The 17,941-nt window shown below is 40.7% G+C and overlaps 1 protein-coding gene across 3 annotated transcripts in view; it reads right to left on the reverse strand.

Annotated features, from left to right (window-relative positions):
* The window catches only part of Fbxo16 (F-box protein 16), a 103,729-nt gene that overhangs the window by 85,445 nt on the left and 343 nt on the right, over nucleotides 1–17,941 (reverse strand). For all 3 annotated transcript variants that reach the window (XM_074055237.1, XM_020178561.2, XM_074055238.1), the window contains exons 2-3: nucleotides 11,903–12,038; nucleotides 3,548–3,583 (exon numbers count right to left, since the gene is read on the reverse strand). In XM_074055237.1, coding sequence (XP_073911338.1) covers nucleotides 3,548–3,583; nucleotides 11,903–12,001 — 135 coding nt within the window. In that variant the 5' untranslated portion in view covers nucleotides 12,002–12,038. The remainder of the gene's footprint in view (nucleotides 1–3,547; nucleotides 3,584–11,902; nucleotides 12,039–17,941) is intronic.

A 17,941-nucleotide genomic window follows, 5' to 3' on the forward strand; every position in this document is an offset into this window, starting at 1 on the left:
TCTCCTCTCTTTTACATTATTATTGTTTTTATTATTGTTAAACAAAAGAGAAAAATAAATATCATTTATCCATCTACAAAACATTTATTAAATGCCTGGGAAGCATCAAGGGAGAACCACTTCTTGGTAATATTCTTTGCAAATATATGTCTCTACTAGTTAAGGTAAAAGAATGAAAAATATCTTTAAAAAAGATTAAAGACTTTTATTTTATCCAGAATGATATTTAAAATATTTAACAATTAGCAAATGCCACCAACCAACCAAAATAGAAGCTAGTCAGCCATACCAATAAGTACTGAGTGAGTGTTAGCCTTGATTATATCAATTTAGAACGATAGTGCAAGAATAGGTATACTAAATAAGTTTCTTTATAAGTTGTTAGAAACAGATGAAAAATATTTAAGAACATAAATAGAATGAGAAATATTCAACTAAATTTTGAAGTATTTTCATTTCTTAATTTCAGTACATTTTCTAGGTAAAATTTTTATTATCATTTTGAGCAGTAATACAATTTGAATGATTAAAAAAATTATAAGTCTAAAAATTGTCAATGAAAAGACTCACTTCCATCTGAGGTTCAGATGCAGAATTCTCCCTTCAGGAAACCTGAACTACCCCTTTTCTTGTGCATAACTTCCAGAAATATTATGTATATGGTTTTCTTTTCTTTGGTGGTACTGGGGTTTGTACTCAGGGCCTCATGATTGCTAGGCAGGTGCTCTGCCACTTGAGCCACTCCACCAGCCCTGTTTTATGTGATGGGTTTTTTTTGAGATAGGGCCTCCAGAACTATTTTCCAGCAGCTCAATCCTCTTGATCAATCTAGTAGCTAGGATTACAGGTGTGAGCCTCTGGCACCCAGATTGATTTTCTTTGGCTGAAGTTAGTAAATATGCTAGACTGGAGCTTGCAGAATAACAGAAAAGACCTGGTGAACACTAGGGCAAATGAGAACAGTTAGAATACTAGTTTATGTTAGTCTTTAGCAAAAAGAGTGTCAGTGACTGATAGGAGAGGGACCTGTCTGCCGCTATGGCCGAGGACACAGGTGCTCCTTGAGGAAGGGGCTTGGATTGTCAGCTTTAAGAGAGAACATTTCCAGACTGTCGTGTATGTTAATTTAGAGAAACCCAAGTATGGTTGTTTTTTAAAACAATCTTTGTGTATTTTTAAAAATTTATATATATACATATATATATATATATCTCAAATGCCATAAAATTCAGTTTTTTAAAAGTGTACAGTTGGCTGTTTTTTTAGTATATTCATAGTCACACAGTCATCACTACTATCCAATTTCAGAACATTTTCAAAAAAGAAACCCCATGTCTACCCACAGCCATTTCCCATATCTTCTTGCCCTATTCTCTGGAAACCACGAATCCATTTTTCTGTCTTTATAGACTTGCCTTCTCTGGATATTTCATATAAATGGAGTCATATAATAAGTGGTCTTTATGTCTGACTTTTTTTTTTTTTTTTGGTACTGATGTTTGAACTCAGGACCTTGTGCTCTACCACTTGAACCACAGCCCCAGTCCTTTGTACTTTAGGTATTTTTAAGTGCTGGGGGCTGGCCTGGATGGCAATCTACCTACTTATGCCCCCATACAGCCAGGATGACAGAAGTACATCATCATGCCCAGGATTGGTGGTTGAGATGGGGTCTCATGAACTTTTTGCCATGGCTGGTCTCGAACTGTGATCCTCCCAAGCTCTACCTCTTGAATAGCTAGGACTACAGGCATGAGCTACTGGGCCTGGCTTGACTTCTTTCACTTAGCATAATATTTTCAAGGTTCATCAATGCTGTGACATGGGTCAATACCTCATTACTTTTTTATTGTTGCTTTTTACATTTTGGTAAACTATTCCTAAAATTTACCATTTTAACCATTTTTAATTGTACATTCTGGTGACATTAGAACATGTACATCATTGTGCAACCATCACCATCATCCATCTCCACATTCTCCTTATCTCAAACTGAAACTCTGCACCCACCAAACACTAACTCCCCCTCCCTCGGGAGCCTCTATTCTGTGTCCTGTATTATGAATTTGCCTGTTTGAGGGATCTCACACAATTGGAATTATACAATGTCTGTCCTCTTGTGACTGGCTTAGCACAAAGTCTTCAAAGTTAATTCTGTTGTAGCAGGTGCCAGAATTGCCTTCCTTTGTTTGGCTGAATCATCATCCATTGAATAGATATATGATACCTCATTGATTCATTCATTTATTGATGAGCATTTGATTTGTTTATACATTATGGCTTTTCTGAACACCACTGCTATAACCATTTGTAAGTTCTTATATGACCACATGTTTTTAATTCTCTTGACAGTAGGGAACATCAGAGGGGACCATGGAGGAATGTGATGAGTAGCAAACATTGCCCAGACAAGGATACTTTGACATCACGCAGGGGTGGGCAATGACCAGTGAGATTCTGCATCTTCCCATTTGAGGAACAGATGAGAAAGACCTGATTTGTGATGAAGGACATTGTATCCTGTTAGGCAAAAGTATAAAGCCATTTGAGTTTTCAGGTGGAACTTTTAAGTGTGTGGAAGGGTGACCATGGATGCTGAGTTGCCAAATGGGTGAAGTGCACTGATTACTAAGCTGCTGACCTCAGATCCACGTTCTCTACTCCACTCTGCAAGTATAGGCGGCCGAGACTGCAACCATATTTCTTCATTGGTTGCTAAATGCCGCCTATGGATAAGGAGGCACTAGAGGGAAACTGAGGGAAAAGAGACATCTTCCTTTCTGTTCACTTGTGTTCCTGTCAGGATCGTCCTGACTCTTCACCCTGATGATAGCAATTGATTCCAGAGTCTAGCTTTTATCCAAATACCCAGAAAGGTCACGCTTCCTCAGATATATTAGAATCAGATGGCTGTGATGTCACCTAATTTATTTCTGGGAAGTTTGGATCCCTTGTGGGGCTGGAAGTCTTCCCTCTGAACTCCTAAGGTACTGGCAAAGCTGGTAGTACCGACTGTTCTATCTCCAAGGAACCTAGGCATTCCCTTCTTGTGTTTCCATTTTCCAATGTTTGTTTAACTGGTCCCTTTCATTAAATTATGTCTGTTAAAATAATGTGATTTCTGTTTTCCTGAGTGAATCCTAACTGTACTTATAGAAAGCACTGGCTGTGCTTCTCAGAAAAGCAAGCACTATCTTAGGCTTAGGATGAATTCCTTGGGCTCTGTGATCATGTTATAAGCTGAATGTTAGTGTTTCCCAAAGTTCATATATGAAATCCCCTCTGGTGTGATGGAATTAGGAGATGTGGAGGTCATGAAGGTGGAGCCCTCAGGAATGGATCAGTGCCTTTATGAAAAAGACCCCAGAGAACACTCTCTCCTTTTCTATCAAGTCAGGACACAGCAAGATGGCTGCCCACAAAGAGGGCTCTCACCAGACACAGAATCAGCTAGTACCTTGATCTTGGACTTCCTATCCCCAAGAAGGATGAGAAAAAGTCTATGGTTTTTATTATAGCAGCCAGCAAGACTAAAACAAATGCTTACCCATTTTCCAAGGAGAGCTCTTCTTTCTTCAAATACCTACAACAGATAAAAGAGATAAGGTGATTTCGTGTGTCATGGTTCAAAATACCTATATAAGAACAACGTCATCAAAGGATCAGCAAATAAATACGCACTATATCAACTGAGTATGAAGAGACAGGTTTCAGATCTCATTCCCAAGGGGGTACTTTTTTTTTGGTAGTATTAGGGTTTGAACTCAAGGCCTAGCAGGTGCTCCACCACTTCAGTCACATCCCTAGTCCTTTTTTGAGTCATTTTTTAGGTAGGGTCTGTGATCCTTGTATCTATGATTCCCATGAAACTGGGACAACAGGTGTACATCACCACACCCAGTTTATCGATAAACTGGAGTCTTGCCAAACTTTTTGCCTGGTCTGACTTAGAGTTGCTACTCTCCTGATCTCTATCACCCAAGTGGCTGGGATTACAGCTGTGACTGGTCTCACTATGTAGCTCAGGCTGACCTCAAACTGTTTTTTTTTTTTCTTTTTATGGGTGGGGGGGAGCAATACTGGGGTTTGAATTCAAGGTCCCATACTACCTAGGTAGGCACTCTACTGCTCGAGCCACTCCACCAGTCCTTTTTTGCGTTAGGATTTTTCAAGATAGGGTCTTGTAAACTATTTTCCCAGGCTGGCTTCCAACCACGATCCTCCTGATCTCTGCCTCCTGAGTAGCTAGGATTACAGGCAAGAGCCACCTGTGCCCACAGGCCTGAAATTCAAGGTCTTCCTGACTTAGTCTCCCAAGAGCTGAGATCACAAATCTGTGCTACCACGCTTGGTTAAGTAATTGTTTTTGAAAGAAAAGAAGGAAAAAAATGGAATTGTAAAGAGAAATCAACTCTAGAATTTGAAAGGAGATGAAAAACTAACAAAGAATAGGAAAGGGAAACTCTCCTTCCAAACCATTTCAATATTAATGGTTGAAAATATATAAGGTTTATAAAAGAGCATTGGTTTTCATAGTTCAGTGTGCACACATGTACGTGGATGTCCATGTACTCCTCTGTAGGACTAGCAATCCATGTATGTGTGCCTCTGGACTCTCCACATAGTGATCTATAGAGACTTCATCTTCCATACTATTTTGGACAGAAACCACCATTACTCCTCTTGACATCTCCAGAGTAGAGTGCTGTACCTGGCACATTTCAAGATTGTCAAATCAAATAAATGCGACTGTAGGAATTGACACCCGATTGGTGCAGCAGAACACTGTACATGTTGGTGTTTTTCTGAGCATCAGAGCATATGTGGAGTGGAGCGAGTGAGAGAGAGAAGACTAGTGCGGGTATATCTGGCAGCGGAGGGGATTATGAAGAGAGAGAGTAATGAACATATGTGACTCTCTCCCGCTCCAACACATACACTCTGTCAGCTTTCAAAATTGGGATCGATGTTTTTCCCTTCCTCTTGGCACTACCTAAGCTTTGCAGCCCTGTAAGAATGTTCCTGCTAGAAGAGGCAGCTCAGACCTACTTCTTTTCTTTTTGCGGGGGAGGATGAGGAGCTGGTTAGCTGGTTTTATACTTTCAGTAAATAACACTTTCCTTTCTTTTCTAGATTCTCAGACTCTGGTTGCCAAGGGATTATGGAATGGGAGCTAAAATAACTGCTTCAAAGACTGCTTTGGAACTAGTGAGATGTCACTTGTGCTCCTGGTTAGGAAGTCTTATTCGTCACAGGTAGATATATTTTGTACATTCGAGAAGAAGAAGGAAAACACCCTTGCCCCAATTAACTGCCACCTGGACTACTGGGAAGCTCAAATAAGTTTCTAGATGAAAATAGAAGAGAACCTATAGAACACAGAAGAGTCAAAAACTCTGGATTCAAGGGTTTCCTGGGCTCTTTTCCATCAGTCACCAACTGCCCAACCCAAGTCACAGTGCTATCACTCTTCTGGTGCCCAGTGAGTCCCCTGACCTCCACTCCACTCACAGTCACCTGCCACTTGGACTTGAGAGTGCTTGATTTTGCTCTCTGGTGGTCTGTTAACTTTGTCTTCCCATGTAGGTGACAACCCCTTTCTCTTCCAGGCTCCCAGAACCAGCAAGGACAGGTCCCATGGCAGGTCCTTCTTGAACAGCTGATTGAATAAGGAAAAGCTTCCAAGGTCACAGAATTTCAGAGCTAAAAGAAATTCTAAAGATCTTTATGTTCAACCTTGAACTCAGTATTGCCAAAAAAGATCTTTATCCTCAATTTTCTTATTCAGAAAGAATGTACTGATTTTTGTTGCGTACCACATAAATCTTTCACTTTTTTAGAGAGGACAAGCAGAGGCCCAAAAGGTTAAATTTATCTAGATTTTCTTTTTCTACTTATTTACTTACCTATTTATTTAATAGTACTGGGTATTGAACCCACGGCTTTGTACATGCTAAGCCATGCCCCCAGTTCCTAGATTTTCTTTTCTTTTGTCTTTCCTTCCTTCCTTCTCTTCTTCCCTTCCTTCCTTCAACTCAGGGCTTCACACTTGCAAAGCAGGCACTCTACTGCTTGAGCAACACCTCCAGTCCATTTTGCTCCAGTGATTTTGGAGATGGGGGTCTCATGACCAATTTGCCTAAGCTGGCTTGGAACCATGATTCTCCAAGATCTCAACCTCCCATGTAGGTAGGATTACAGGTGTGAGCCACCAGTGCCTGACTAGATTTTTTTTCTAAATCACTGGTTCCAAACTCTCTGTTCAGCTCAACTCTATGATTGGATTCTCACTAGAACTTGGTTTTTCCCTATTCTGACTTCCCTTCTTTTTTTTTAAAGTTCTACTCCATCTTTTATTTGGTATTTGTAGACATTTTATTTTATTTTATTTATTTATTTTTTTTTAAGTACTGGAGCCCAGACTTCACACATACTAGACAAACGCCCTACCACTGAGCTACATCCCCAGCCCTCAGCCCTACATTCGTGATGAATCACTGCTAGGGTTCTGCCTAACAGCACAACTGAGCTTTCAGAAGGAGGCTGGTGTGTACCATCATGGCGTCCACTGATGGCGTGGCTCGTGGAACACAGGGACACTCACTTGAAGGGAGAGGTCAGTCCACAAAAAGGTAGGAAGGGAAAGAGGGTGGGAGGTGGGGGAGTTATGCAGGCTAACGTGTGTCTAAGCAGTAGCCAAGCAAACCTAGGTGTTTACAGAAGGTGTCTACACTCAGGAGAAAGTGATGGGAGTGAAAGAGGAGAGGAAAAACACTAGCCTGGAAGTCAAGAGACCTCAGAGCTGGTCCTCACTCTACCCTTGACAAGAAATATATTTTGGAGCAAATCATTGGATTGTCAGGTTCTCAGCTGGGCTTGTAGTCTTATATTCCCTGGTTTGAAGCAAATCTTCATTCCAAAGACTTGCAACCAGGTTCTTCACTTTAAAGAGCTGAAAAACAAAATTTCTAGTGGAAATGGCGCCATTAAAATGGGTCTCCTTTTCTTGCAGAATTCTGCAGTCTGTTTATATTGCAGTTTACCCACAGCCTGCTGTTAAGTCAAAATCCTAGCGTTGTTATTTTAGTCTGTTGACATTGCAATTACACATTTCCCCATGTGACATCATTACAGTGCGGGAAGGAGATACTTAGGGGCTCCTAAATTATGACTGATTGACAGCCACAGGTTCTTTTCCTCAGAACACCCTTTTAACATGCTCTGTATGCCAGGTATGAATCACTCTAAAAAAATGTGGATCCTTTACTTTTCTTTTTTTAAATTGTATGTATTTAAGGTATACCACACAATGCTTTGATATACATATGCACAGCAAAATGATTGCTATTGTCAAGCAAATGATCTCATCCACCACCATCTGTACTTACCTTTGTGTGTGGGTGGGAATGATCACTTCTAATTATAACACTGGATGGCAAAGAGATATGTACTTTTGAGGCATTCCTCCACTCAAAATTCTCAGTGCCTGAATTACTTTGTAATCTGTTTCATTTGCCTATCCTGATGATGCTTTTTTTTAAGGCATCTTAATTTGAATTCAATCTTTCTGCTTAAAGCCTACTGTGAAGTTAAAATCCTGTGACTCTTATTTTAGTCTGAGACAATTATGTATTTTATGTTCCACTACCGAATAGAAGAAAGACAAAATTAAAAACAAAATGGGCTGGGCAGTTCCCGTGACTCATGCCTGTAATCCTAGCTACTTGGGAGGAAGGGATCAGGGGGATCTTCACTTAAGGTCGCCTGGGGAAAACATTCGAAAGAGCCCATTTCACATATAAAAGCTGGATGTGGACAGGAAGCATAAGCAGGAGGACTGTGGTCCAGACCAGACTGAACATAAATATAAGATGCTATCTCAAAAATAACCACAGCAAAAAGAGCTGGGGGCATGGGTCGAGTGGTAGATCACCTGCTTAGCAAGTACAAGACACTGAGTTCAAACCCCAGTATTGTCCCCCCTCCCAAAAAAAAAAAGGGAACTCTCAATTGTATTGACCATTGGTGACAATGCCTGGTTTTGAAATGTAGAAAACACCATGGAATTACTGGCTGGATGCCTTCTGACCACTGTGTCCTGGGGACTCTATGTTAATCCCTTTCACACAGTTGGAAGGACAGACCTGGAAGGGACTCTCCAAGTCACCAGCTCTGACCCTCTCATTTATAAAGAAGGATAAAGCCCAGAGAAGGCAAGTGACCCACCGAAAGCATGCAGGGAGTCACTGTGACAGCTGATCTGGAATCAGGTTTTTAATTCCCAGAGTTTTTGTTCTGTGTTTGCTTTTATTTGCATTTACTTTTAAATTATGTCAAAAATTGAAGCTGGTGCTGGTGGCTCACACCTGTAATCCTAGGTACTCAGAAGGTAAAGATCAGGAGGATTGAGGTTCAAAGCCAGCCCAGGCAAATATTTCGGGAGACTCTATCTTGAAAAAGAAAAACCCATCACAAAAAAGGGCGGGTGGAGTGGCTCAAGATGTAGACCCTGAGTTCAAACCCAGTACCACAAAAAAAAAAAAAAAAGAAAGAATAGTGAACTATATAAAGTAAAAAGAGAAAGAAATTTTTCTTTTCAAGGCTGTGTTGTACCACTTGAGCCACGCCCCCAGCCCTGAAATTTTTCTTTTAATAGCCCCTCCCCCTCTAGTCACCAATGTCCACCTAACTTTTTTTGGGAGAAATCAGTGTTATTAGTTTGCCTGAGACACATACATATGTGTTACAGATACATAAAAAGATTTAAAAAAATGTTTACTCCAAACCAGAACCTAACTAAACCCCCCAAAAAAGATTTTTTAGAATATGGGAGTTCTATTGAACAATGAAATAAATATTTTCTCTGGAAATTATCAGTGAATGAGACAAAATCCATAAAAGAAGTAAGAAAGACAATATCACACTTTCTGTGATGTACTGACCCCTTCCTCGCCAGGACTGAGGGCTTTGTTCCCCCACACCTTTGGGGAGGCTGCTGGTTGATAGCCCTGAGCTTGAGGGAGCTGCCTTATCCAAAGGAGGGGAGGACAGTTGGCATCCTCTGAATATTCATTGTGAAGTATAAGGGCCGGTGAGATCCCCTTGCCAAACTGTAAGACCACTCTGAAGGATCATGCCAGCTTCAAGATCATACCAGCTTTGGGATCATACCAGTGGAGACCTTGGGGAGACTGCATCCCAGACCACCTTCTTCCTCTGCCCCAAACCTACATCCTTCCCTTCTGTCCTTGGTATTAACCCTTACATTCTCATCTCAGAATCTGCTTCTTGGGACTGGGGTGTGGCTCTCTGGGATGGGCCTTTCCTGGCATGTCTGAGGTCCTAGATACAAGCCCCAGCACTGCAAAAAATAAATAAAAATAAAATAAATAAAGGAAACTGCTTCTGTGGTCATCTAACCTGCAGCAGGCATTCAGGTAAGTTTTAGTTATAAGGCACTTTTCTTTTTCTCCAAAATGACTAAATTGATCAAGACTTAATTTTTCAAAAAAAATGTCTGAAAACCAAGGCATCCGATAACTTTGCATTTTAATTCAAGTCACTTTTTCACACGTATGTAAAACCTTCATAATTTCTATGGGAAAACAGATTTCAACACAAAACACTGAAGTTTAGGGAATAAGCTGTTATATAAACTGTTGGGAGAATGAACAGCATTGAAAACAGGTGCTCAACCAGTAATATCGTAAAACATAATATCTGTAAAGGTAGAGTGTACAAGGATGTGTTGAAAAATGGGGGGTGGGAGGTAAAGGGGTAAGAGAGAGCAATGGAAGGGATTGAACAGACCAAAGTAAAGTAGACTCACAGCGGGAATACATTGAGACACCCCTTTGAACATCAACTTAAATATTAATAACAAAATACAAGACTGTAAAATAGGTACAGTGGGGGGGGGCCCTAGGGGGAGGGTAAATAATGGCGATTAAGGTGAAGGCACATGATTGATGGACTTTATATACTTATATGAAATAGAACAAAGAAACCTCTTGCTATTGCTTTAAGTGGGGCAGGGAGGGGGTTGAGGGAGAGAGATGATGGGGGTGATTTAGCCAATGTACAATATAAGCCTAATTGGAATTGTCACTATGAATCCCCCCAATATACCCTAATAAAACTTTTGTAATAAAAAAAGAAAACAGGTGTTCAATAAATAATTGTTTTGCTGAAGGAAAAAGATTCTATTGATTTGTTTGGTATTCATGGCTATAGATGAAGGCTGGATCTCTCTCTCCCTCTCTCTGCTTTTGTTTCTCCTGGCCCCTCCTATCTCTCTCCTCTTTCCTCATTTCCTTATTTTTTCATTTTTAGTACTCTCCATTCTATTTCTTACTCTTCCAAACCCTTCCCCTTCCCCAACTCTTCTTTCTCTTGAAAATTGCTCCTGCTTCACATCAGAGTAGACAATATTGAGAGGCGGCCAAGTTTGATGACTGACTTTACCAGAGGGATGACACCTCTGTTGGGAACGAGATAGAGGGGCCAGAAAATGAGAGTCAATGAAAGGGGACCTGGATGGGGTGTGGTGGTACATGTCTATAATAATGGCTACTCGGGAGGCAGAGAGAGATAGGATGACTGAAGTTATGGGTCAGCCTGGGCAAAAGTTGGTGGGAGGCTATTTCAAAACAAGTGGAGCATGGTGGTTTGTGCCTGCAATCCCAGATACTGGGGAGGAGGAAGTAGAAAGACAGCTGTGAAAGGCCAGGGCAAAAGTGAGAGAATCTATCTGAAAAACAAAAACAAACTAAAAGGAAAAGGACTAGGGTCATGTTTCAAGTGGAAAAATGATAGGCCACCAAGCACAAGGCCCAAACTACTATGAAAGAAAGGAAAAAAGGAATGGAGGAAGGGGGAAGAGAGAGAGAGAGGAAGAAGCAGGAGGAGGAAGAGGGGAAAGGAAAGGGGAAGGGGAGGAGGAGGGGGAGGAGGAGGAGAGGGAGGAGGAGGGAGAGGAGGAGGGGGAGGAGGAGGGGGAGGAGAAGGAGGAGGAGGAGGAGAGGACTCTTACCCAAAAACAGTGGTGAGAGCAAAGGGAAGCAGGAGAGGCATCACAGATGGAACAACCTTGGAGTTGACTCTCTCAGGTGAGGATAGAGCTGGGGCTGTGGCAGAGCAGAGCTCACCTGGGCATCGAGTATGGCTGGCATCCAGTGTGAGAGAGGGGCGGGAGCTGGGAGGATGACTGAAGTCAGGGCATGAAGGGGCCTGATTTTTAAGATCAAGACTTAATCTTGGCCCTCTCTCATGACTTTCTCTTTCCACTCCTCTGATGTAAAACAGGCATAGCAACAGGGGTGGGGGAGTTGGGAGGTTGGCTGAGGCCAGGGCATGAAGGAGCCTCAATGATATGCATAGGGGGCTTGAACTTACCCTTTGGAGTGGATCCCATTTTCAGTTTCACATAATAGGATTGGTATTTTATTGGAGAACCGAGGTCTGTCAGCAATCAGCTGAAATGTATTTGTTTGATTTATTTGATGCATTTTGTGTGTAGCATAACCCAATGTCCTTAACTTTAGCCAGAATCCCCATTTTTTGGGAACTCCTCACAGACCACCCCTTCCTCTCCTCCCCAGTCCTGGGAGAACACAAGTGATGGGAGAAAGCAGGTACCTGGGATGAGAGAGAGGAGAAGAGACCCTGCAGGAAAAAAATGCATCAAAGGCAATTTCCCACCTTGGGCAGGAACTACTGGCCTGCTGCCAGCCTTGCTTACATAACAGTCTCTATAAAAATTTTTTTCATAATAAATGCTTTGTTTTTTCTTTTTTCATCCATCACAACATCCTGAGAAATTCCTGTTTATATTTTGATAGTCAAAATTTTACTATTTTCTTTAAAGTACAGATCCAAATAACAAAATTGTTCTGCCACTTACCCGGTCATTCAAAAGTTGGTGGTTGAGAGGTGTCCAGCTGCTCATCTTTGTCTGCATTTTGGGGCCATCTATGCTTTTTGGAGGTGCAAATGCCATCATAAAATATCTGGGTATTCTTCCATAAACAAGACTACACCTACAAGAAGAAATGAATCATACAATCTTTAGAACACTAACAATACTACTTTTTTTTTTTGGTATGTTGGCTGAGAGTATGAGTGGGAAGAACATTTATTGAGAACATCTTATATGTCAAGCACTTTATATGTCTGCTTACTGTAACTTTACAATGAGCTGGTGAGGTGATAGGTTTTTAGCTCATTTAACAGGTGAAGAAAACAGGTTCACTGAAGTTACACACCTGCCCAAGACCCTACAGACAGTAATGGTGGAACTGGGAATCAGACCCAGGTTAGATCACAGGGAAATGCAGAATCACTCCTAGCTTAAGAACATACCTAGAGGCCAGAAAGAGAAGTACTTTAAATTAAGAACCACAGTGCAATATAAAACACTTAACTTTCATATCTGTGATATTAACTCTCCTGCTCCCCTCTTAACTTTCTGACATTTAAGTAACAAGAGCTCCAGTCTGCTACCTATTTAAGGAGTAGAATGATGTAATTGTCAATGCCACAGCTTTGGAGTTGGACAGATGTGGGTTTACGGATGCTGGGGAGTTGCTGGTTTTAGTTGTTCAGTGGATAGTCTGCCTCCTTTTAATTAAATACTTTAATTTCCATGAGAAATTACTTTTCCTTAATGGTGTAGAGTTTGCTGCGTTGGTCAATCGAGGTTTACAGGTGTCCATGTGCTCATCGTTGTCTGCATTTTGGGACCATCTATAGTCCCTCCCCTGCTGAGATGTGGTGGGAAGACCAGGTTGCAGTCAGACTGGCTCTCACTTATCCTTACTTTACAGAAGAGATGGTCATTCAAGGTAGTCTTAATGTCCTGAGCAGACTGTTAGGTTGTCCCTGCTACTTCTCTAACCCCTAGCAACCTCGTGCCCTTTCTTGTCCATTTTGTAAGTTGCCTGAAAACTGTGCAATAAATTTCCTCTTTTGCTTATGTTAGTTATGTTAATCTGTTACTGGTTTTGAAACCATTTTTTTTTCATCTTATACAGGTTTAATCCTAGCTTTAACGTTTAGGGTGTAACTTTTTGCCAGTTATTCAATCTACCCGAGACTCAAGTTCCTTCATTTGTAAAGATGTTTATATATATATATATATATATGCCTTCAACTGCTGTTACAAAGATTAGAGTAAAAGGATCCTGCAGAGTGACTGATGGCTAGGAGGCCTTAATAAGCAGCGACCTCCTGCAGTCTTTCTTAGAACCTGTCATTTACAGAGTCCCTCCCTTTGGAGGGCCAGCCATGATGAGATATCTTCTGACAGGAAACACTAACAGAAGCTACACAGTAGTTTCAGTCAGTCTATAACCTTAGTGTTTACCCCTTCCCTCCTCTTTGAAGGTGGGTTTGCATACATTGGTAGAGCTGATGGCTGAGCAGGCCAGGGCTAGCCTGCCTAACCTGTGGGCTCCACGAATGACCCTACAGCAACAAATACTGGACAACTTTTTTTTTTTTTTAATCATTGTCTTTAGCTGAAATTACATTTTCCCAAATCCTGTGCCTAAAATCTGAGGCTTGCATTGGACATGTGATATTCGGTCTCAGGCTTAAGTGATGACTAAGGATGAAGCCAGTGTTTTCACCCTGGAAGGTGTATTAGTCAATGCTTCCCACGGTCACCTGCTGCCAGCATAGCACTGGAATGAAGCGGGGCTCAGGTCAGCCATCAGGTTCTTGATAGCTCCTAATGGCCACAAGCTAAGTTACAAAAGGCATGAGGAATGATTTCATCACAGTATAGTAATTGGTAGCCAGTGATAAAACTACACATGAGCAGGCAAACTATAGATAAGAAGCAGGGTCTAGATTGGCCCAGTTAAAATTATACATTGCTTTTTGTTATTATTGATTTATGTTCTTTTGTCTTTTCTTCTTTTTTTTTAATTGTTTTGCTATGTAGCCAGGTTGGCCTGGAACTCTCAATCCTTCTGCTTCAGCCTCCTGAGTACTGGGAATATATGCATGCCATCATTCCCTGCCTTGTCTTTTAAAAAAAGCAGCTACTTTTATTTTTTTATTTTTATTTATTTATTTTTTCATTTTTCTTTTATTATTCATATGTGCATACAAGGCTTGGTTTATTTCTCCCCCCTGCCACCACCCCCCTCCCTTACCACCCACTCCGCCCCCTCCCTCTCCCCCGCCTCAATACCCAGCAGAAACTATTTTGCCCTTATTTCTAATTTTGTTGTAGAGAGAGTATAAGCAATAATAGGAAGGAACAAGGGTTTTTGCTGGTTGAGATAAGGATAGCTATACAGGGCATTGACTCACATTGATTTCCTGTGCGTGGGTGTTACCTTCTAGGTTAATTCTTTTCGATCTAACCTTTTCTCTAGTTCCTGTTCCCCTTTTCCTATTGGCCTCAGTTGCTTTAAGGTATCTGCTTTAGTTTCTCTGCGTTAAGGGCAACAAATGCTAGCTAGTTTTTTAGGTGTCTTACCTATCCTCACCCCTCCCTTGTGTGCTCTCGCTTTTATCATGTGCTCATAGTCCAATCCCCTTGTTGTGTTTGCCCTTGATCTAATGTCCACATATGAGGGAGAACATTCGATTTTTGGTCTTTTGGGCCAGGCTAACTTCACTCAGAATGATGTTCTCCAATTCCATCCATTTACCAGCAAATGATAACATTTCGTTCTTCTTCATGGCTGCATAAAATTCCATTGTGTATAGATACCACATTTTCTTAATCCATTCGTCAGTGCTGGGGCATCTTGGCTGTTTCCATAACTTGGCTATTGTGAATAGTGCCGCAATAAACATGGATGTGCAGGTGCCTCTGGAGTAACAGTCTTTTGGGTATATCCCCAAGAGTGGTATTGCTGGATCAAATGGTAGATCGATGTCCAGCTTTTTAAGTAGCCTCCAAATTTTTTTCCAGAGTGGTTATACTAGTCTACATTCCCACCAACAGTGTAAGAGGGTTCCTTTTTCCCCGCATCCTCGCCAACACCTGTTGTTGGTGGTGTTGCTGATGATGGCTATTCTAACAGGGGTGAGGTGGAATCTTAGCGTGGTTTTAATTTGCATTTCCTTTATTGCTAGAGATGGTGAGCATTTTTTCATGTGTTTTCTGGCCATTTGAATTTCTTCTTTTGAGAAAATTCTGTTTAGTTCACGTGCCCATTTCTTTATTGGTTCATTAGTTTTGGGAGAATTTAGTTTTTTAAGTTCCCTGTATATTCTGGTTATCAGTCCTTTGTCTGATGTATAGTTGGCAAATATTTTCTCCCACTCTGTGGGTGTTCTCTTCAGTTTAGAAACCATTTCTTTTGATGAACAGAAGCTTTTTAGTTTTATGAGGTCCCATTTATCTATGCTATCTCTTAGTTGCTGTGCTGCTGGGGTTTCATTGAGAAAGTTCTTACCTATACCTACTAACTCCAGAGTATTTCCTACTGTTTCTTGTATCAACTTAAGAGTTTGGGGTCTGATATTAAGATCCTTGATCCATTTTGAGTTAATCTTGGTGTAGGGTGATATACATGGATCTAGTTTCAGTTTTTGCAGACTGCTAACCAGTTTTCCCAGCAGTTTTTGTTGAAGAGGCTGCTATTTCTCCATCGTATATTTTTAGCTTCTTTGTCAAAGATAAGTTGCTTATAGTTGTGTGGCTTCATATCTGGGTCCTCTATTCTGTTCCACTGGTCTTCATGTCTGTTTTTGTGCCAGTACCATGCTGTTTTTATTGTTATTGCTTTGTAATATAGTTTGAAGTCAGGTATTGTGATACCTCCTGCATTGTTCTTTTGACTGAGTATTGCCTTGGCTATTCGTGGCCTCTTGTGTTTCCATATAAATTTAACAGTAGATTTTTCAATCTCTTTAGTGAATGTCATTGGAATTTTGATGGGAATTGCATTAAACATGTAGATTACTTTTGGGAGTATAGACATTTTTACTATGTTGATTCTACCAATCCATGAGCATGGGAGATCTCTCCACCTTCTATAGTCTTCCTCAATCTCTTTCTTCAGAAGTGTGTAGTTTTCCTTGTAGAGGTCTTTCACATCTTTTGTTAGGTTTACACCTAGGTATTTGATTTTTTTTTTGAGGCTATTGTAAATGAAATTGTTTTCATACATTCTTTTTCAGTTTGCTCATTGTTAGTGTATAGAAATGCTAATGATTTTTCTATGTTGATTTTCTATCCTGCTACCTTGCTATAGCTATTGATGATGTCTAGAAGCTTCTGAGTAGAGTTTTTTGGGTCTTTAAGGTATAGGATCATGTCGTCTGCAAATAGGGATATTTTGACAGTTTCTTTACCTATTTGTATTCCTTTTATTCCTTCTTCTTGCCTAATTGCTCTGGCTAGGAATTCCAGTACTATGTTGAATAGGAGTGGAGATAGTGGGCATCCTTGTCTGGTTCCTGATTTTAGAGGGAATGGTTTTAGTTTTTCTCCGTTAAGTATAATGCTGGCTGTAGGTTTGTCATATATAGCTTTAAAAAAGCAGCTATTTTTAATTCTTTTTGAAAGTTGTAAAGCTCTGTGATGAACACTATGAATTTTCTCCCTAGAAAAATGTATATAAACATAAATTTTTGCTTACTGTAGGTTAAAAACCTCTGTTTTAAACTGAGATACTCCCTCTGTTTGTGTAGGAAAACATCTGGCTTATTCTAGGCACCATTTCTGATTTAGAACAAAGTGGCTTTTCTCAGTGACACCTCAGAGGTCTGCACTAGTTGTTTTCTTTCTCCTGATTTTCTCAGAGCTAAATATCACTTGGGATTAGGTTTTCTTCAAAATAGCTTGAGAACAGTGTAGTTTCCAACAGGTGGGAACTTGTGTCATGTCACCTCTTGGTGACACAGTCCTGCAGAAGCACACCAATGGGGTGTCCTGCCTTGTCTTTTCTGATTATCCTTCTCTAATTTCTCCTCCCCCCTCCTTTCCTCCCTTTCAGAAGATGTGCACACAGTAGAGACTACTGGCTACTCTTAGAAAGATAGAAACTTACACAACACACAAAAATAATTTCCTTCACTCATTGCTTTGTCACAGACAAATGTTCATCCTTAACTTTTCTTGGGATAAAAACGAAGAAATAACCTAAGAACCTTGTTCCCAATGTACGGCTCCAGTCCCATGTTCAACAGACAGGGTGGTTCCTCCTCAGTGGCCACATGGTCCCACTCTTATCTATGCCATTTTTCACACATCACCATCATTCAATAACTTTCCTAAGAACCTGTGAGGTGCAAATTAAAGGTCTGCTTTATTAGAGCTCACAAGCTACTATTAGAGAAAATTTTTTTTTTCAAGATCAGTTCATCATGTCACTTTTCAACCCAAAAGCCTCCATAGGCTCGCTAATGGCTGGATAATACAGGCTCCTTAGCATGGGATTCCGTACCTCAACCTACCTTTTCAGTCTTCCCTCCCCACCACTACCCTTTCATGCACTCTGCCCAGGCACACTGAATGGCCCCACTACCATGAGAACACAGCACAGGACACTGATGCTTCTTTTCTTATGCGGTTTTCTGACATGCTCACCTGAATCCTAAAACACAGTACATAACAGATGCTCAGTAAATATTTGCTGGATCAACAGAAGGAAAGAACAGGACAGTGCAGGGGGAGTGGCTTAAAGGTTAAAACTAGTGAAAACACACAGCAAATCCCCCAGAGCATTACGAACTGGGCGCTGCAGTAATGCTGAAGATTACTGGATTTTATTTGAAGTTTACAAAGCAGAACAGTTTCTCTGCTAACACACAATTCATGCACCGTACACTGTAGTATCTTTACACAAAGCATTCTCGAATGTTATTATCAGGACGTTATCAGGAAATAGTATGGGTAAGATTTAAATACTAATTCATCTTACACTCAGCTAATTAAAATCAAAGGAAGAACCACAATACATCTCAAAGAGCTGGT

The sequence above is a fragment of the Castor canadensis genome, chromosome 14, assembly GCF_047511655.1.
Source record: "Castor canadensis chromosome 14, mCasCan1.hap1v2, whole genome shotgun sequence".
NCBI classification, from domain to species: Eukaryota; Metazoa; Chordata; class Mammalia; order Rodentia; family Castoridae; genus Castor; species Castor canadensis.